This window comes from Carica papaya, chromosome 7, assembly GCF_054855325.1.
Source record: "Carica papaya isolate Zhongbai chromosome 7, ASM5485532v1, whole genome shotgun sequence".
NCBI classification, from domain to species: domain Eukaryota; kingdom Viridiplantae; phylum Streptophyta; class Magnoliopsida; order Brassicales; family Caricaceae; genus Carica; species Carica papaya.
This window is the reverse complement of record NC_142315.1, coordinates 1,804,812-1,825,736: the sequence shown is the minus strand read 5'-3', so window position 1 is coordinate 1,825,736 and position 20,925 is coordinate 1,804,812. Positions and strand designations below refer to the sequence as shown.

The following is a 20,925-nucleotide window of genomic DNA, read 5'->3' as shown; positions in this document are numbered from 1 at the left end:
GCACACTAGAATTTGAAAACGTTGTCACAGAGAAAACAACCACAGATATCTACAATTACACAGAAACTTCAACAACACACTCAAAAAGCCCAAACAATGAGGCCAGCAGCCGGCTCCAATTACCAATCTCCCATTTCGTTCCCTTCACAGATGCTGCAAGTGCTGTTAACTACTACCATGTATTTGTGCATGAGATAAAAGGGTTGAATGGAATCGTACAAATAATAAAAAATAATCGGGAAAAAAAAAAACAAAAAAAAAAATCTTTTGACTATTTCACGCAAAGTACAACGTACCAACTGGATACACCGAAGTTATTCTCTGTTTTCCCCGAGTTAACTTCCCTAATCTCTATACAAACCAAAAGTTCAACTTACAAATTTTCACAGATTAAACAGAAAAAAGAAAAAAAAAAGACTCAATAATCATTTACAGCTCATTAACACAGAGTTTATCACATGCATAAGAAGCCGGATGCTCGATGCTTCAGAAGCCGAAGTTGTGGGTAGGTTCCGTTGATGTCCTAGTATCTGGTACACCTGCTCAAAGATAGGTCGAACATGCATGGCAATCATTGGATCTCCAGGGTTTATGGCAACCGCCACATCTGTCATCCAGGCCAACTTCCTAGGGGTGTCTTTACTAACATCACAAGCCAATTGCTGGAGCAGGGCAAGGAGTACTCCTTGGCTAAGAGGGAGTGGTACCATTGATAAAATACTCTGTAGGTCAGCCTGTAAAATAATAGCAAATTTAAGAGATCCCGGAGTAAAAGCTCCTCGGTACTGCAGCCTCTCCTACAACCTTGTCACTACTTTATGATCTCTAGAACAGCTAAATCATTGCACAGCCACAAGTAACAAAATATCCAAAGTTTAATTACCTAGTTTGTGTCATCCACCTTACCAGGACAGTCAAATAATTGTACAGCTATTTCAATATGTTTTCATGCAGAAACTTGTTAAAAACCTTTGTTTTGGCTTTGTAGACACAAGAGGATAAGGGGTAAAGCAATCACTCATTAAAAAAAACTGATTATTTCATCACAGTAATTGACTTCATGAAGAGCTCAGAGTACCATTTTTTTTTCCTCTTACATAATCTAAAGACGGATTTACTGTTCCCAAAATTGTTGTAAAGAAGAAGTATCTAATAATTGAAATAAAAAGCAAGCAATCAAAATCATCTTAGTTTATCTAAAATTCAAAACCTTTTTGCTTGAAAGACATTGAGGTTATTTCTCCCAAAAAGGAAAAAAAGGACATGAGGTTCTATCCAGTCATAATGACCACAAACCACAAATCTTTTATTGGAAGAACTTCCTCACTCAAATCACAGATATTAATATATTCATTCCAAAAGGCATTTTCATAATCACCAGAACAGCTATATCATATACATGCAATCAACTATGTGAGTTGAAATATCTAGTTTATGTCAACAAAGACCTTTATAAATAATAGTACAACTACTTCAATATGTTTCGACGGAGACAAAGCAATTTTATCCAACTGGGCATTTATGTGATGGGATGCAGGGAAGGCCACATTGGCACCGCACATACCTGAGAACACAACCAGGAAACTATGGAGACATCACTTCTGTGAAGGGCTCCAGTAAAAGCTTCCTCATATTTTCTTTCAGTCACCAACCTTGAGAGCTCTTTAGTTGGATCCGGTGGTGCCTCAGCTTGCTGTATAAGTAAAATCCCTCTAGATGTCAGAGAAATAATACCTTTTACTAGCACTTGTTTGCAGCTGTTAATCAAACTTAATTTTATGACAACAAAAATCACCAATCTCTTATGTGAATTTGCATCTTTTCTTATTTAGGAAATATATAGAATGCATACCAGGTCATGTAGACCAGCCAGTGGTCCGTTACTCAGCTGTGTTACTAAGGGGTTTCCTGCTTTGGAGTTAGCACCAGCAGCTGCAAGAGCAAGGATCTTTCGCTGCCCGTCAGCTAATTCCCCACTTAAAGTCTTAGTTATTGATGATGCTGAATTTATTGCATCCTGCAAAAGCATATATTGTACTTGTAATATTTGATTAGGTCATCTGAATTTTTTTATCTATGATTCAGAATGAAAAGTTAACATTAAAAAAACAACAGTAGTGTGTAATTTTACCCTCTGCCAACGAAACCATAAAAACAAGGATTCACTGGCCATGTGTAAAACAGCATACACTAGACTAGTAGATTAGGAGCTTAGTATGCAATATATAGATGGATGGAGCTCTGTACCTTCAAATTTGAGTGTTTATGTTGGAAAGTAAATAAACAATCAATCATTGTTATAGAAGAGTCAGTATACCAGTAGATCAAATAACAAATGGTGAAAAACCTGTTCTCTCAACCCAGAGGTAAACCTTTTCTTTCAACAAGAAGAAAAAATTATAATGTTAAATGATGAATTAAAAAGGTTAGAGACTAGCTAAATGTAGAAAAGAAAATTGATGAGGTCCTTGTAACAAAATACTCCAATTTTTTTTTTTTAAAGAAGAGAAGAAGCATAAAAAAAGAGATATATTCAAATACAGCATAGCCACCTAACATAAAAGCCACAAGTCAATACATTTTTCCCACATTGAAGGAACATGGTCAATATAAAATCATTACAAAAAATTGCAAAGAACAAATTATATATTTTTCTCACCAAACTGAAAGGAATTAGTCATTTCCAACACCAAATCGTTATATATATGTTTATATATATATATATATATAAATATTGTAATATGCTCCCAACTTTAAATATCATGTTAAGCAGCAATACCCTTAATGCCATGGTCAGAGGAGAATGAGTAGTCTCAAATTGCTGCTGAGTAGCAGTTGTGTGTTTGATAAGACCTTCCTGGAATGTGGCATCAACTTGCTCAAACATAGCTTTGCATGACATCTCAAATGCAGGAATAACGGAAGCCTCTAAACTAGACCTTAATGCATCCTGCAAGCACCAATTTGAACCATTTTCACATTACAGCCAACCCCATTACTGTTCTTCTAAAAGATGTCATGATGAAATAAGCAGAAACAGAGAAGGGAAAGAGAGAACTTCAACTTAGACGAATAAAAGAAAATTGTGGAAGCTGATAACAACTACTTTTTTGAGAGACAAAGGTAACAAACAACAATATTAAAGCCGATATATGCTTAGAGCAAATACTGTAAAGAAGATATCCATCAGAAATGGCACTCAAGATGAAATTGAATGAGGAAAAAATTGATTTCTGCATCCAGATGGTCAACCATCTGATTCCCCATGTGCAATGGGAGATATCTTAAGTTAACTAGGGTGCCAGCTGAAACCACATTCTACACTTGGGCACCATGAGTCCACGCTTGATGTAGATAGCAACTTCCCATATTCAAGTTGATTCACTAGAATTTCGATCCTACCAAGCACTTAATATGCCATCTTTGCTTAATATTAGGTATTTACCAATGATTATGACACAATTAACACTTTTTATCTACTCAATGAATCATCAGGATGACTCTCATATAAACAGTTCGCAATTTCTAAACATATAGTAGCAAGGGCACATCCATCTAAGAGACAATTGTGAAGAACCTCTAGAATTTCACTGAATTAATCAACAATTACAAAGAATAACTAAAAAAGACATCGAAGGTTCTCTTGTGGGAGCAGAGGCAAAAACTTGGAGTTTACTTTTCAGCTGGAGAAGCCTAATAAGAAAGATTGATTGAGTTGTTCAGTAAACTAACTTAAGGTTCACAAAAGCACTCTCAAAAATACCTGAAGAGCTTGCTTTCCAGAAGTTTGAAACTGTACTTGAATTTGTCTGGTGACTGTGGCCTCTAGCTTGGAACATACTGATTTCTCTAGCTGATTCACTGCCTTATCACCAACCCCTTTCTGCAAAAAAATCATGGCAGCATGCTAATATATAAATGAATCAAGTCATTACTTCTTTTTCAATGGAAAAAGAACAGTGCAGCAAGCCACTTTAAAATGTAAAACTACGGCAGCAACTAAGTAGGTAGGAGCCATCAAAGACTTATGTTCCATTATTCTTTAGAAAAGTTTTACGAAGGTGTTTGGCACATCTTATTTTCCATAAGCTCTTTAACTGCATATAAACTGAGGCAAATTTTTTTCATAAGCAGTTCAAGTTTGTGGGTAACAAGGAAATAAAGTTGTATTACTTTATTTACACTTTATTCTTCAAGAAAAAAGTATTAATCTACTTACCTGTGTGCTAAAAATATCTTATAAGCTGTCAGTTATGTTCAAATGATAAAGAAAAACCTTAAAAAGTGGGATAGATAGAGTGTAAACGGATATAATTTTAAAATTCGTTAAGGGTTATTATGGTCTTTTTCACTTAGTTATTACCAATGTTTTTAGAGAGCATATAAACTCTTATTTTATAAGCTGTCTAGAATGAAAGCTACACCCTCAACAATTTTCTGGAAACATTGTTGCAAATGCTTATAAACAGCCTAATTTACAAGTTTTTGCTATGTATTAAATGCATAAAAATATTTTAGAATGTTGTTAAAGAGTCAAAAATAAGCCAAAGGAGTCTGTAAGAACCCAAAATAAGCCAAGTCAAAAACCCTTTAGGACCTGACATTTGATTCCTATTTCCTCTTATTTCCTAAAATAGCACATTGCAAACATGTTTCTTTATTCACATAATCTGATGCGCCTCGACATATTAAAAGATAAAAGGAGAAAAAAAGAAAATGGAGCACTGAAATCCTAATTAGATGTCTAAAAATTAACTGAGACGACAAGAAGCTTTGGATTTCTAACCTGGAATGATTCTGTAATAGCTGAAGATATGCACTTTTCCATTATTGGAGTAATAGCACGAGCTACAGCTAGGCCAACGGCTGCAACTTCCTTCTTTAATGTTTTCTCAAATATGGCTGGCAAGTCCTTGTTTATACAATTAGAGATCAAGTTTGTTATCTGTTGGGTGCGATCTCGTTCTAACTTCTCATGTTTTGCATTTTCTTCTTGGAAACGAGCCCACAAAGCATCCATATTAGCCTTAACAACTTTCTCAATGCTCCGGCCTAAGGATGCCTCTAGTCTCTTCCCTTCTTTATTAACTGGGCCAGAAACCACTGCATTCATCTGCTTCTGTATTTCTTTTTGCATGTCCATTAACTGCAAGATGGCATAAAATAGTTAGCCAAATAAAATATTGCAATTAATGTGGACAGGAGGATCATCAGATGCAAACATTTCAACACTAAGAGATATTCATGTAACCATAACATTTACGTATGATTTGGGGAATTTAGCTTAAGGAGCGGGCTTATCATTAGTGTGAGCTTATTGCTTCTTATTTAGTTAGGATCTTATTTAGTCATTTGCTACAATAGGTTTTTCAATTAGTTTATTATTTTTCAACTTAGTAGATTTCCTAGGATCCCCAATTTTTGGGTTTTGTTAAAGTTCTCTATGTTGTATCTGCAGGCTCTCTTTGTCCTATATCAGTAATATATCTAAACACCATGTATGGAAACTTTATACAAGTAATGAAAGAAAAGCCTGTGATACTTGTCACAGAACTTCGGGGTACCAAAAAGATGATCAATAACAGTTCAAAGAGCACACAATGCCCAGAAACGGGTCAATGCTAAAGTTAGTTGTAGGTCTAAAATAGAAGCACATAGATTTATAGTGAAGATTTTATGACAATTTCAGCTTTTCTCAGGGATATGTTCGAAAGTTAAGAGGTGTATATTAAATAGGATTGTATATTAAGTAGATGTATGTATTAAGCGAAGTAAAAAGTATATTAGTAATACACTCCTCTCTTGTAAGTAGTTGTTTTTACTTTACTACTCATATGGAACTCCCTATATAAGACCCTAATATTCAATGAGAAACATGACATGACATAACATTCCATTCTTCCATAGTCCCAAACAAAGCTAATATTTTACGAAATTATTTTCTAAATCTACATTCAATTCAACTAGAAAATGGTGAAATTCATCTTTAGTTGATTAAAGAATGACTATATATGGAATTTCTCACAGACTGTGATAATAAATTCTGAATTCCATCAACCTTGACGAAATTACTATGCTTTTTTGTAATTCCATGTGGAATTCTATGCGAGGTCAATTTTTTGTCATTCTAATAAAACTTACACCCTCCGGTAAATGGAATTAAATTTTAAATTTACAACTAAAACCTACAATATTTGTGAATTTGTGCCAAAGTACCTAAATAAGAAATTGCGATTAAACAAATCCTTGTAACCAGACATGAAGCAGGAAATAACTGTCATTCTGTGAAGAGCATGTCAAAGAGAGAAGATAAATACCCAGCTACTTGAATATATTAAACCTTAACTGTGGCTTATGCATGGAAACCACACAAGAAGAATTAAAGGCATAGGAGAAGTTATCGATTAAATACAGGGCAAGGGATTTTAATGTTTTGCCTATAGAATGAAACTGTAATTCTGAGCTATTTATTTATGTGGGGATTCAGTTATATCAAAGTAGCTCCTCAAAAAAATTCCAAAAAGAGGATAAAGTATAACACAAGTGAACATCACATCAAGCTCATTAACAGCATTTTGAAACAAGATACATACAGAATGATTACCACTTTGAAATTTGTAAAAGATACCTGTTCAATCATGTCATGCATGGACAACAACTGAGATAAAGCAACATCGTTAGATGGGGCACCAGGACTGCATCCTGGCTCATTCGATGAATCTGTCGAGTTATAAGGACTTGGAGAAGGAGAAGACAGACCAGACACTTGAGAATTCTTCCCCTTATGTTTTTTTCCTTTCATAGCTGGGGTTAATGATTGTGGAATTGCAGCAGGAGCTTCCAATGCAACAGCTTTTGGAGTCACAACTTTCATCCCGTCTTGCTCTTCTTCCTCACCAGAGTTGCAAGGTCTATCCGGTCCCTCAATAACACTAACATCATTAGCCTGCTGAGTTCCCTCAGCATTATAAGTCTCCACACAAAAGTCTCTTGTCATCTGAATGCCCAAATCTGAGGCCTGAGAATAGAAAGATTTTTCCTTTTTCTCTGCAACAATAACATGAGGATCTCTCAAATGGTCGAACTCCTTCTTTTGACCAGATCCTGTCTCGCCCACAACTTTTACCTCTACCTCAATGCTTTCTGCATCATTGTTGACAGACACATCTTGAACCTTCGCATCTCCCAAATTCAAAGCCTTATTAATCTGAGAACTTTCTGACGAAGCAGCAGTAGATAATATCTCTGATGGTGTTACCAAATGGGTTGGGTGTTTAAACACTACAGGTGGATCAGGAACCACAGAAATGTCATTCTGCAAAACATTTTTGTCAACCTTCCGCAAATTATCACCTGATGAAGATGCATCTTTATGTTCTATTCGGTGATCGGCATCAGGACCTGACTGCTCACTACCATGATCAGCAAGTGGTGAAGGCTCAAAACTATTAGGAGAATTTCTAAAACCAGATGATTTTTGAGATAATTTTGGACTCAATGGAAGAGGAGGTGATGCAGTGTGAATACGTTCAGCACTACCATGAGATGGTAAATTACTTGGCTTAGTTTCAACACCTGAAGGAATGATTTCTGGCAAGCTAGAAACATCAGAAGAAGCCACTCTTTCTGGATGACTTGCTACTGGGGCACTTTCAGAGCTGCCTGAAATTACAGGTGCAACTGAAATTGTGTTACCTGCAGGCATCTCAGGTGATTTATTTCCCTGTGATGATTCCAGAACTGCAGAAATATCAGAATTGGCTGCATCAGAAACACAAGCAACATTCGGATCGGATTTCTCCAACTCCATGTTTTCCATAGGAGGTGGCAAGCACTGAGATAGGTCTAGTGCATACTGTTGAATAGCCTGCGTTTGGACACAGTAAACCTGTACAGTATGTTCACCAGGCAAACCTTCACTTGTTCCAGTAAGACTCAATATGGGGATGGTAACAGTAAACTCTGCTATGTAATCCATGCGAGTTGCAGCAGGATGAGGCCCATAATCTATGTGGATGGCATAGATGGCATTCCTCTTGGCATTTGCAAGTAGAATGAGACCTGACCGGGGCAAAGCTACAGCTTGATTAAAAAATGCATCTTCAAGCTTTGGCTCAGCAGAACTTTTTAGGTCCAATGTCTGAGTACAAATCCAGGATTCAGCATCACTAGGTAACAACCAGCCCTCTTCACCTGCAGAGACCCACATCTTCACTTCCCGATTTAGCGGCCCCTGTAAATAAATAAACTCAACCAAGTTTAACATTAACTATATGAGAAAATGGGAAAAATGTTAAGAACTACAGAAAAAAAAGAGGATATTGACCAGTGAATTATAAAGGCAACTTTTAACAGCGAACAAACACAGCATACCACCCTTGATAATGTATCATTTATATGTTAAAGCAATATAATACAGGTAGAGTTTCAGGGCAAACAAAATGGAAATACAAGAAAGAGTAGCATCTTACCCCTGTGATAAGAACAATATGATCAGGGCGATGTGGAGAGGTCAAGAAGGTCACAGAGTTAACAGGATGACCGTCATGTGCTCTCAACAATGCAAGCGGTGTTGCCTTCCGATCTTCCCAAATCTTCACCTGTTGCAAACATTAGTTTTCTAACTGTGAGACATTAGTAGACACAAAAGCATATATGGCATAAGCTGACTTACAAGAAAAATCAGGTTTAACATTCTAAGCACAAAAATCAGGTTTAACATCCTTTATTGAAATGGCAATACAAGGAATATGCTTTTGACGTATTAGCATGGGTCAGAATCACCAGAAATAAGTAGCTCCAAACCAATATAAAAGGGGTTTCGTGAATATATTTAATTTCCATTGAAAATACAACATATAATCATTAGTCTTGTTTATAAATTCATATATCTCTTAGGAACACACCAAAGACTGCACATAATTTTAATTTTTCACAGAAGCCACCAGCATGTCAACAGGTTAAATTAGAGGGTAACAAAATATCCAGGAAGGGAGAGACAAAAACTAACCGTGCCATCTACTGAAGCTGAAGCTAAACGGGTTGTCATCCATTGGCACATAGACAGCTCAGTTATTTCACCATCATGTCTGCCAAAAAGCTGAACCCCGTCAATCAGCTTATCAAGAGGGCAGTTAAGAGGCTCCTCTGCCGAAAAACGTTCACCTTTCCCAACCTTTGTGGTATCAATTTTTAGGATGCGCTTTCCAATTGCAACCATCAAAATTTCCTGCCAAAGACTCTTGTTAATCATCTAAAGTTACCAACATAGCTTATTTGATAACACCAGTTATAATCCATGATTACTTGTTTGTGAGGATGCCAGCAAAGTCGTGGATGTATAGATTCCCCTTGTCCAACTATCTGAATGGCAAGAACAATTTTCCCAAAAATTTGAGACTTCTCTTCCTCATCTGGACCTTCATTGATCTTCCATATAAAAATCCGTCCATCAATACTTGCACTGCAGAAATGAGGGGTTAGCGAGTTTCGACAAAAACAAACTGAAGGATCACAAGACAGAAAGCTACCTTGCCAGCAGATGCACGTCCTCGGCAAAGAAAGCCATATCTGTCACTCTCTATATTAAGAAAATAAAATCAAATAAAAACAAGATAAAAGATTTGGAAAGAGAGAGGAGCAATTATAAAAATTAAATAGTTATCTCAAAAGTATTTATAAAAGAAAAATCCTGGTAAAAATCACAAGTAAACCTAATAAGAAATTCTATCAACTAATAGTTACCAACATTCTGTACATATAAGCAGCCTCAAATTGTTTTGTCACAAATTAGTGAGAACTTTGTCATTACAGAGTATTTATCTTACATGAAATAGCTACATGACATGTTTCAAGACATTATCCTGTAAACATTCAGTAGCTGCTCTTACTTTCCTTTTTCCCCCCTATAGTTGATATAGTCACAGGTAATGACAGATCAAAACCATATTATCAAAATCTTCTGGAGTCCAAGCAGTTGTACTGTCAGAATGAAGGAATTTTCCGCAAAATGAATTGCATAGAATAAAGATATTATATAGGGAAAATTAGAGAAAGATCATTGATATTTAGCTACAATTACAAATGGATATATTATATTTTGAAAAAATAGCAATTATATGGTAAAGAAAAATTTAAAATATAAAAAGGACTGAAATGTGCACAAAAACATATTGCATGATTGAGTAACTGAAAACTATAATATTCCTTCATAAAATGGCTAGCTTGTTGTTTTTGAGAAGTTATAGATCCAATTGTAATTCTTCCCAAACACTTATAAGTTACCCTAGTACATATATATATATATATATATGAATGTATGTATATATACATTCATAATAGGTACTTACCAATCACGATTCCATGTATGTGTGTGTATACGTATGCATATATGGATATATATATCTAGATACGAAAACCGTGATTGGTAAGTAGGGAATGTTGAAGTTTTGGATATGGTAACCTCACAAGGCCACTCTACATTTATTACATATTAAAATTCATAATTCAGTGATTGTTAATGGAGAATCATCTTCTTCAACAACTTTCTTTCCAGATCCTAGCTCATCAGAATTTGCAAAGGCAACTGTTGCAAAAAAGGTAACATCTCTTGGAATGCACAGAAATTCAGTAAGAGTAGAAAATGTTGCTTTGCATTTCATCCGCTCTTTCCAGGTAAGACTCCTTAGGTGCAATCATCAAATTATATAACAAGATGGTGGAATGGAAGATAATAAATAGAATTAGGCCTGGCCGGTGGAGTTGAAAATCACTAGTAAGCAACAAAATAACAACTTGCAATGAGCCAACTATAATAACATGAAGATAAAAACCGAAAGATAGGACATTTCTAACCATAACAAATTATCTAGTTGCATCCAACAAATAAAGAAAAGAGTACAAACGATTTGGTAGGAAGAAGAAGAAACCTGGGTGTGGCCTCGCAACAAAGATCTCATGGCAGTAATGATATTGAGGATGCGGATGGCGCCAAGCTTGAGACCATAGCAAATGTAGTTCCTGTTAACAGCAATCTGGCGACCAAGAACAAGGCCTGGATCGGAGGCGTACTTAGTGATGGGAGTGACTTCAAGTTGGGGCTGAGCTTCACCCTGGAACCTAACATCTATATCATAAGTTACGTGATTGCCAATTAGATGCCTTCCTTTAGGAAGCTTGCTACTGAGCAATCTCATGGGAGCAGGAGAGACGCTGAGAGGGGGGGCAGAGGGGACGGGAGGAGGATTGGAGGAGGCAGCAGTCTGAAACTCGGAAGAAGAGGGGGAAGGAGAGGAGATTGTCTGGTTCGGATTGCCGAAGAAAGCCATGAGAAGGTCACCACCGGAGGTAGGGTTAGTAGAGGGGATATGTGGAGAAGATGTTGGTGGTAAAACTGGTGGAGTGGGCTGCAGCGGAGGTGGATATGAAATTGGTGGTCTATTAAGCTGGAGCTGAGGATGGTGTTGAGGAGGAGGAGGGTAAGGGATGTAGTGAGGATGGTGGTGAAAAGAGTACGGACCAGTGGGTGGAGGATAAGAGGAAGAAGGCGTGAGATAAGGAGGCGGAGGAGCGGTTGCAGGCGTAGGAAAAGAAGGCGAAGAAGTAAGATTTGGAGAGCTTGGAGTAGGAATCGGAGGCATCATGTTCATATTCATCGGAGCAGAAGAGGGTTTGAAGAGCTTATTCATATCAAATCCGGCTGGTTGCGGCTGTTGATTTGGATTCCCAGGCGACGCCATAATCAATCAGGAAAACAAGGTCGAAATCGAAATCAAAGAGAAAGAAAAGTTGAAGTAACAGAGATTCGGATGCTTACGAAGACAGATCCGGTTATTGATTCACATCAGAGAGAGAATACGATAGGGTGGGAATCTTCGATTCACGCATCTGTTCTATGCATACATATATATATATATATACATATATATATATAACCTCTAATTGAAAAGGCCACACATCAGATTCACACACACACACTCTCTCTCTCTCTCTCTCTCTCTCTGGTCTTCTTTATGGTTTTGAAGAGAAAAGAGTGGTATTATGAACTGCTTTAATTCCTGATGATGGGCTAAGCCTAGAAAGGGGAAGAGAAAAAGAAGAAAGAGGAAGAAGAAGCCGGAGCAGCCATTATATATTTCTGTATGCATTTGTATTTTACCATTTTTATATTTAATTATACATCTAGATTAGTACTGCACATCTATACATTTATATATATATATACATATCTTATATACATAGATATATATATATATTTATTACCAGGAAAAAGAATCGCAATCGGGAATTAGCATATGGCGAGGGGGAGAAGATTGGGCCAATGAACAAATTCAAAAGTCTTATCAAATTTATTTATGTTTATACTCAAATTCAATGAAAATATAATTAAAAGATTATCTAAAATACATACAATTCTTTAATTTGATGATTAATGTGTTACTTTTTATATAAAAAATTATATAATTAAGTCGAACTATATGTATTCAATTATATTTAATACTATATTACATAATATTAAATGTGTATATGTTATATAATTAATAAAATATACCCATTTACAGTAAATAATTATTATTTACATTTACTTCTTCTACACTTTTAATTTTATGTGTTATTAAATGGCATGTATGTTCTAATTAAGATGAAAAAGAAATATTATCTAAAATAATAAATTTACATAATTTTTAACCCAAGTAAATATATGTAATTTATACCAATAACATAGTGATTTAACAGTTAAAAATTTTATTTTTTACTTGAAAATAATTAATTAAAATTTTAATAAGAATATAAATCTCGTTATTATATAAATATATTATGAATTTATAGTTGTAGCGATTACAGAAATGCAAAAAAAAATATGTAATAATTTAAGCGCATAAGCAAAATAAAATGTTTAAATTTATATCATTTACACAATAACTTAAAAGTAGTGAACAACATTACGAAATGAATTTTTTGAAAGAAATACGAGAAATAAGAAAAATAATGAAAAGTAGAAAATATCTAGCATCTATTCGCAATCTTCTTGCAGATCGGACTCTGAAACTAGGTTCTCTTGATCTAAAATGGTTAAATAAATGATAAGATACACTATCATAATAAGGATATCACACTATATCACCGGCACAGAAACAAAGGTTGATATAAAATCAAAACAACTAATTCAGCACTAAATTTAGCAAATTCGTTTATCAATCATAAAACCATCTACCGTTCACTTACCGTAATGGAATTTATGAAAACAACTTATAGGGACAATAATACCATACAGATAATAACTAGTAAGGCTGTCATTCTATCTGTTTATTTGATCACATCCATTTCCTGTTTTTCTCTAGTCTCCATTACCAAATCAAATATAATCACATAAATAAATAAATATGCACCCAGTAATGCAATCATGTCTCAAATCCCAAATCAAACAGAAGTTAGGTAAGGCAGTAATACATGCATTTAAATCATAAAATAGATAAATCAGATAATATCATACTTTTAAACTGTAAAATAAATCAACGGAGAACAATGTCCGGTTCGAGCTTTATTAGCAATCCGTAATTAGTTATGCACATCTATTTAATTTGTACACAATACCGTATTATTATTTATTTAAACTTCAATTCTATGATAGAGAATAGGGTGAGGAGTCCTTATTCGATTTAATGTCGAAAAGCTAAATGTTTTACTGCGCCTATGAGCGGTCCCTGAGTTCCCTGAATTTTTCTTAAGGAACTGAAACGCACTTATAGTACCAACAAATGTTCCAAATAAACCCAATATCAGTCCTAGAGCCCACTCAGCTAATTTTAAAAATCCAGCACGGCGACGGTCTGCCTCGAGTCGGTCATTTTTGGCCGAATTCGGCCGATTTTATATCGATTCCTGCGATCGCACACACTAAAGGGCCTCGGTGGGCTCAAAAAATACGAAAAACTGAAATTCACCGGCGACAGGGCTCTCCAGTGCGACGACTCCTCCAGCTCACGTTGCGGTTGGATGTTTCACTTCGGTCAACTTGTAGAGAATAAAACAGTGATAATAATGGTGGAAAAATTACGCAAAACGGGAATAAGGAAGGGCCTCATCGGATGCGGTTTGTGAAATTTCTCGCGGCGCTGCTGCCGGGCTTCGTCGGTATTTTCCGGTCAATTGGCCAGTTCTTTCACTCTGATTTGGTCATGGATGGGCTTAAAATTGAATTTCGTCCAAATTTTTTTTTTACCTTTTTTAGCGGTTGGAAAGGGTTCCGGTGCGACGGCAGGTGGCAGCGGTCGGCTCCCCGACAACTGGGTTGTTTTCTCCGGCGATGGGTTCTAGCGGTTAGGGTTAGAGTTTGGGTGCGGATGAACTTATTTATACCCATATGTTTTTGATCTGGACCATCCATCGCGTTTGATTTGAACCGTCTGATCATGATTAAATAGGGAGTGAATCTAGACCGTTCATCACGATCCAATATGGACCGTCAATCGTGATTCACTCTGGACCGTCCGTGCGCATGGAAATAGACCTGAGTCGTTCGATCATGCGCACGCGGATCGCCCACGTGGCTCCCCCCTGCGTGGCCTCCCGCGTCAGCGCCTCTGCCACTTGAAGTGTCCTGGTTGGTCGGGACTGCTGACCAGACGTCTGACGCGACAAATTTTTTTTAAATTGTATTTTAACTCTCTGATTTTTTATTTTTTTTCAAAAATATCATTTGAACCCAATTTTCACCATTTTTTTCCAAATTTATTTTCAATTTAATTTTTAATAAATTTTACTCTATTTTTCATTAAAAAAATAAAATAAATAAATAACTGAATTTATTAATGTATTTATATAATTACGATAATTAAATTAAAATTTAATTTTTTTTTTTAATTTGAATAATTATAACAGACAAAACCAAACTCAGCAGCTTAAAAAAGTAAATGTATTTCTAAATAAATTTTTTCAAATATATTTTAAGAAATTTAACTTAATAAGGATTAATTTTTTTATGAATTCTATTTTTTTTTATTATTTTATATAAAATTATAAAAAAATTATATATTTTTTAGAAATTTTTTCAAAGTTTATGTGTAATAATAAAAATTAGATTACACAATATTAAAATGTTTAAATAAATAAATGTAATATATTTAATAATTGCTTAATACCTTTAAAGGTTAGCAAAGTACTATGTTACTTCATATTTGTTTCCATTTTTTCTGCCCTAAAGTTTGATTAAATAAATAAATGGATGGTTTTGGTTGATAAATTGTTTTTAATTTGTCTACTATATAAATTTATATATTTTGATAAATGAGTAAATAAATAAATACAAATTAATTAGAACATATTTTTAAAAAATAATTAGACAAGATATACATAACTTATAATATTGTACATATAAGTTTGTACTTATAAATAATAATTTTACATTATATTTAATATTTCTTCAAAAATTTATAAATTCTTTTTTTTTTCTCTAAATGTTAATTCCACCATAATAAATGAATTAAAAATTATAATGAAAATAATTTGATATATTGTTATAATTAAGTTACAAATTGATAATATTATCTAATAAAATAATTTAATGATTAAATAAATAAACATTATAATAATATTAATTATTTTGTTAAATTTACCCATTTGAATAAATTATGAAATAATATACAAGGTAAATCAAAAGATTCTATATACGAAAATTAAGTACATGTCAAAGACAGAGATAAAATATATGATAAAAATTAATTTTCGATTTTATGTTGTCAAATTTAACTACTTAAAAAACGTTCAGGAAGTTATTAAAAAGTCACATATGGTAAATTACTACTACCTGATTATATATAAAAAAAAGAATTAATATTTTAACATATATCGATTGAGATAAGAATTACGATAGATTATTTAAAATTTCTTTCCTGTACATTAACTAAGACAATTGAAAAATATTCATACAGATTATATTATAAATTGAGACACCTACAACATTTACCCATTTCTATATCAATCTTAGAGACTTTTGATCTCTAAGATTCAAATAAACTAATCTCAAAAGTGGAGTACGAAAATCTCAATTCCTGTTACTTTTACTATGATCATATTGGACATTACCAGAACCTTTATTGGAACTCCGATATTAAAATGTCTCTATACTTCTATCATCATTCAATTGAAACTCTTACCATAGAAGAAGTGATAATTCTTTCGAGGATGATGAAGATACAAAGGTTGAGAAAATCACGAATAATTATCATAAAGGTTTTTCGTGCGATGTCCAAGGAAAGAGTCAATTGTGCAAACTATTTCGTCAAATTCAAAATTTTGCTTTCGGAAATCAATGCAGATTTATGTTTCTCCAGGACACATTTGATGTTAAGAAATAGAACCATGAGGAGAAGAAAAAAAAAAATCTCTTTTTACTTAGTAGAAACGTGCAAGTCAGTTAACCAAATAGAAAGGAAGAAACTAACACTTTAAAATTTACAAAGAAATAGACAAATAAATCAAAGGGTTGAGGATTATACAATATCTTCACAAGCACGGGGAACGAGTTCTAACATTCAGCGGGAGAAAATCAGAAAGAACCAAGAGGAATACAGAAACTATAAGAGAAATAGACAGCTTGCAATCCATTTTTTGCACGAGATCTGAAATTTCAATTGCAGCAGCCTCCGGCTTGAGAAGAAGAACCGTCCCTGCCACCTGATGGCCCTGGTATTCCTCCATAGCCAACTTTTATTCCATAAGACTGCAACACAAAAAGATTGGAATATCAGCAACATGAATTAGCACCCCTCACCTACTCTGTTCCATTATTTCATTCCTCCAAACATTCTATAATTAGCAACTAAACTAAGGTTCTTACAATCATTTACGTTATCAGTAGAATGAACAAATCTATAAACTAGCTACTTGGTACCCACAGGAAGTTCAACCTGATGCAATGATGTACATCACGTCAGGTTCAGACCAGTGAGACCTTTTTAGAAAGGGAACTATGAGTTGTATATCCAGAGAGCCTGATAATGATGTTGCTAGTCTTGCCCCATACAGAAAAAAGTAGGACAGGTTACATGATGCCTCCCATCCCCCAACAACCCTTACAGTAAAATTATAATAATGTTCGAATTCATTATGGTAAGATAGGTTTCAGCTGTCAGTCAGGCGTGGGCTCACTACCAGTTATTTGCTGACCCCTTATAAATTAGTAAATTACCATTATAAATGTAAACTTGTAATTTGTATAATCAACAGGACAACCGTAACAAAACACAGGCTGAGATTTCTTACTGTTTCTGTATTTAAATATTTTTTATTTTGAAAAGTTTATTATATAAGGCATGTACTAACATTATATAATGCAAAATAAATGCTTCCTCTCAGACTTTTAACAAGCATAAAACCTAAGATAGTCCTGAAATCAGCAGGCCAAAGACCTCTAACAAGCCAAGCTTCAAAATTCAGAAGGTCTTATCATAAGAATGAAAGATATTTCATCCTTTTCTTTTGAGATTCTATAGCAGCCTCATTAAACGTTAAAAGAATCACTACAGCAAGTCAGCGACAAGGCGTGGATATTTATGTAGGCACCCTTACCATGTTCCCAAATGTTACTTATGAGACCAGGCAAAATGAGATATCGAAACAACAACTTGTGTGAATATTAAAACACAGGAATCATTTCAAGATGAGGTTAATCTTTAGACAAATAGCATCCAAGCATCATACTTAGATATCCATCATGAACCATATATGGCTTCCCCTAGAACTGAAATTTCCTCCAAGTTTATTAAACAATGTAAGACAGTTAGTATAAAGCCTGCGAAACTAACCTCATTTGATACATCAAATACTCCATCCTGAATCTTCTTGTAAATTGTTGCAGCAGTTTTTATAAATGCCTGATAGAATTTTACAACATAAGTTGTTGAAAAATATGTGGATAGAAGAAACCAAACCTCATAGCAACAATTTTTGAAGGAGATCACATTTTAATTAGAAAATAGTATATGTACATCATATTCCAATCTCTTTTACCTCCTCAACATTCTGAGCAGTTTTTGCAGATGCCTCCATAAAGATTAACCCATGCTCCTTTGCAAACTGTTCTCCTTCCTCTGTGCTCACTGCCCTCCTATGAGCAAGATCACACTTATTACCGATAAGCATAATTGTCATGTTTGCATTTGCATGCTGCCTTGCATCTTCCAGCCAGCTAGCCAAGTGATTGAAGGTTTCCCTCCTGGAGAGTAAAACCATAGCATTAGCATACTTGGTTCCTTAACTTCATGATGGGTATAAACAGAAGAATAAAGTGACCAACAAATGCTACAAAAGAAACCACACTCTGTTCTGGAAATGAGGTTTTAGATGCCTAATGTTTGCCATGTTCTTGCTTTTTTTGTTATTGATATTCCTTCAAACATACTGGTAAACTCAAGCCGAAGAACAAATCATCGAGCTACAGAAAATTTTAATTATGGAGTTCACTCATTTTGGTATATAAAAGATATCTTCTGATTTTCATTTTCTAGATTCACATTTTACGCATATGTTTGCACATGAAAGCATTTATTTGGTGTAAATTTGTGGACCAACAACTACAAATAAAAATAGATTATACAGAACACTGAACAACAATTTAAAATTTTCAAACTCCATCCTCAATATTCCTATCTTCTTTTATTGTTTACTAACTTAAAACATTTTTATGTATAAAATAGATGTAAATTTAGAATATGAAAACTAGAAAATAATTTCATGCGGCAAGTTTGTAAACTTGATATGATGTCTGGTTATTAGGAAGGAATTCGCCTAGATGCAAAGACAACATTATGTAATAATTCTTACCATATAAAGATGTAAAACTAGAAGGATAGTAGAAGATACGGCTCAAGTCAATTCATACTAAAGCCAAAACTAATTTAGTATCTGGTAATATCATAGATATTTAAATTTACATCTATTTTTATGTATAAAATAGATGTAAATTTAGAATATGAAAACTAGAAAATAATTTCATGTGGCGAGTTTGTAAACTTGATATGATGTCTAGTTATTAGGAAGGAATTCGCCTAGATGCCAAGACAACATTATGTAATAATTTTTACCACATAAAGATGTAAAACTAGAAGGATAGTAGGAGATATGGCTCAAGTCAATTCATACTAAAGCTAAAACTGACTTAGTACCTGGTAATATCATAGACAAGCAATGCACCGGCAGCCCCTCTATAGTAGGACCTTGTAATAGATCTAAAGGATTCTTGACCCGCCTGCCATATTCCAAGAAGACATTAGAAAAAATATAACGTAGACTAGCCATCAAGAACAAATTTTCTAACATCAAACATAACTTCAGTGAAACTAAATTTATCACAAATAAGAATCCCATGAACTATAAGTGATAAAAGTAGCGACAAAATTTTCTTTTGGTACTTGCCCATAAAACGGGGACATGCCCAGGGCACAAGAACAGGATTAGAACCCAACATATTTTGGCTCCACAATGGACCATAATGTGTAGGCAAGCGGCCTTGGGCAAAAGTAGCAGCATATTTTAAAAAGGGACAACTATGCTAAATCTTAAGTGTTTACTCGCAGAGAGAGTCGAGCCAATTAATGAGGGGTCTCATGGTTAAAGTCGACAATAGACTAGAAGAAGATTCATTCTATAAATTTAGATGTAGACAGAAAAAGACAGAGTAAGAAAGAGAAGAGACCGTGTCCCATATTTGGAGCTTAATAGGCTTATTGTCGATGGTGATCATCCTGGCTCCAAACTCCACGCCTATGGTAAGGTCGTGCACCGGCTGAAACCGCTTGTCAGTAAACTGAAGAAGAAGACAGGATTTTCCTACTCCTGTAACCGGAAACAGAAAAGAAGTTAACAGATCAAAATGAAAAATTACGTAATTTCACGTATTAATCCATCAAAATAGCAATAATGGTAAGCTAAATACATACACAAATTTACAAGCAAAGCTATTTATCCAAGTAAGACAAACTCGGAGATCCATACGAATTAAGAATCGACATTCAAACAACCGTCCGATTTCAACAAAAATAAAACAAAATTCAATTCAATTCAATTCAAAAAGCAATCATCGATCAGAATAGAAAAATTCTATCACAAAACTCAAAAAGAAAGGAAACTAAATTATCAGAATAGAAAACTAGGAATCACCTGTATCTCCGATGATGATATACTTGAAGAGATAAGCGTATGACATATCTTAGTGATCAAATACAATGCTCAAACCACGATCTATGCAATCAAAAACGAGTTTCAGAATTTCACCAATGATTATTTACAGGAATTTGTTAACAGATTTACGAAGAGAATCAGAAGAATACAAAAGGAAACTGAGAGAAAGCGGAAAGGAAGCGAAGAGAAAGGAAAGGTGGAAGGAGGTCAATTCTTGAAGAAGCTCAATTTCGATTTTCTCTTGGGGTATCTTTATTGGGGCGCGTGTTTCCAACCAAGCAGGACTGCCCTCTCCTCGCTGTCAAGGATTCGTCTTTCTCGCCGTTTTATGCATATACATGATGTCGTTTTGACGTTCGTTAAACCAAACCGCAAGCAGTTCTCCTAAATGATTCTGAGTTCCAACAAGGCTGTGAATTTTAATTAAAAATTTACGCTATAATTAATATGTATTTATTATTTAATTAATAAAATATAAAAATTATAATTTAAAAATATCATATAAAAAATTATTATTACCTTAACAATAATAAAGTAGAATCATATCCAATTGATTATATTAACATTAAAAAAATTATATTATTTATTTAAAGGTTACCGAGTTTTAATTTCACTGAAAATATAAAATTTACTACTTTATAAATATATTATAAATTATTAGTATATTTAAATTATTTTTAATAAAATTAACGACTTAATTTATTAGTCTGTTGATAGACTGTTATGGTCAAATTAAGTTAAATTTTA

At 34.2% G+C, this 20,925-nt stretch overlaps 2 protein-coding genes across 2 annotated transcripts; both read right to left on the bottom strand.

The window, feature by feature from the left end:
- Nucleotides 1-249: 249 nt before the first annotated feature.
- On the bottom strand, nucleotides 250-12,140 carry LOC110817735 (enhancer of mRNA-decapping protein 4-like). Its single transcript, XM_088208385.1, has 12 exons — nucleotides 10,929-12,140; nucleotides 9,531-9,580; nucleotides 9,307-9,463; nucleotides 9,011-9,229; nucleotides 8,472-8,600; nucleotides 6,629-8,233; nucleotides 4,787-5,146; nucleotides 3,764-3,883; nucleotides 2,780-2,950; nucleotides 1,853-2,017; nucleotides 1,565-1,693; nucleotides 250-734 (listed from the first exon to the last, which is right to left on the bottom strand). The coding sequence occupies exons 1-12, from the start codon at nucleotides 11,736-11,738 to the stop codon at nucleotides 426-428; spliced, it is 4,224 nt and encodes a 1,407-aa protein (XP_088064511.1). The 5' UTR covers nucleotides 11,739-12,140; the 3' UTR covers nucleotides 250-425.
- A 4,224-nt stretch (nucleotides 12,141-16,364) lies between these two features.
- LOC110817971 (ras-related protein RABB1c) lies at nucleotides 16,365-20,404 on the bottom strand. Its single transcript, XM_022046698.2, has 6 exons — nucleotides 20,158-20,404; nucleotides 19,694-19,833; nucleotides 19,164-19,246; nucleotides 18,010-18,214; nucleotides 17,805-17,873; nucleotides 16,365-16,720 (listed from the first exon to the last, which is right to left on the bottom strand). Exons 1-6 carry the CDS (start codon nucleotides 20,201-20,203, stop codon nucleotides 16,628-16,630), a joined length of 636 nt encoding a protein of 211 aa, XP_021902390.1. The 5' UTR covers nucleotides 20,204-20,404; the 3' UTR covers nucleotides 16,365-16,627.
- Nucleotides 20,405-20,925: the final 521 nt, after the last annotated feature.

Excerpts from the sequence above, each read along its gene's own strand:
- LOC110817971 (XM_022046698.2), bottom strand. The coding sequence starts at position 20,203 with ATGTCATACGCTTATCTCTTCAAGTATATCATCATCGGAGATACAG. Across the intron at positions 19,834-20,157 it reads TATCATCATCGGAGATACAG|GAGTAGGAAAATCCTGTCTT; the intron begins GTGATTCCTAGT and ends TTCCGGTTACAG. Across the intron at positions 17,874-18,009 it reads CTGCTCAGAATGTTGAGGAG|GCATTTATAAAAACTGCTGC; the intron begins GTAAAAGAGATT and ends AAATTCTATCAG.
- LOC110817735 (XM_088208385.1), bottom strand. The coding sequence starts at position 11,738 with ATGGCGTCGCCTGGGAATCCAAATCAACAGCCGCAACCAGCCGGATTT. Across the intron at positions 8,234-8,471 it reads ATATTGTTCTTATCACAGGG|GGGCCGCTAAATCGGGAAGT; the intron begins GTAAGATGCTAC and ends ATTTATTTACAG. Across the intron at positions 735-1,564 it reads TTTCCTGGTTGTGTTCTCAG|GCTGACCTACAGAGTATTTT; the intron begins GTATGTGCGGTG and ends ATTATTTTACAG.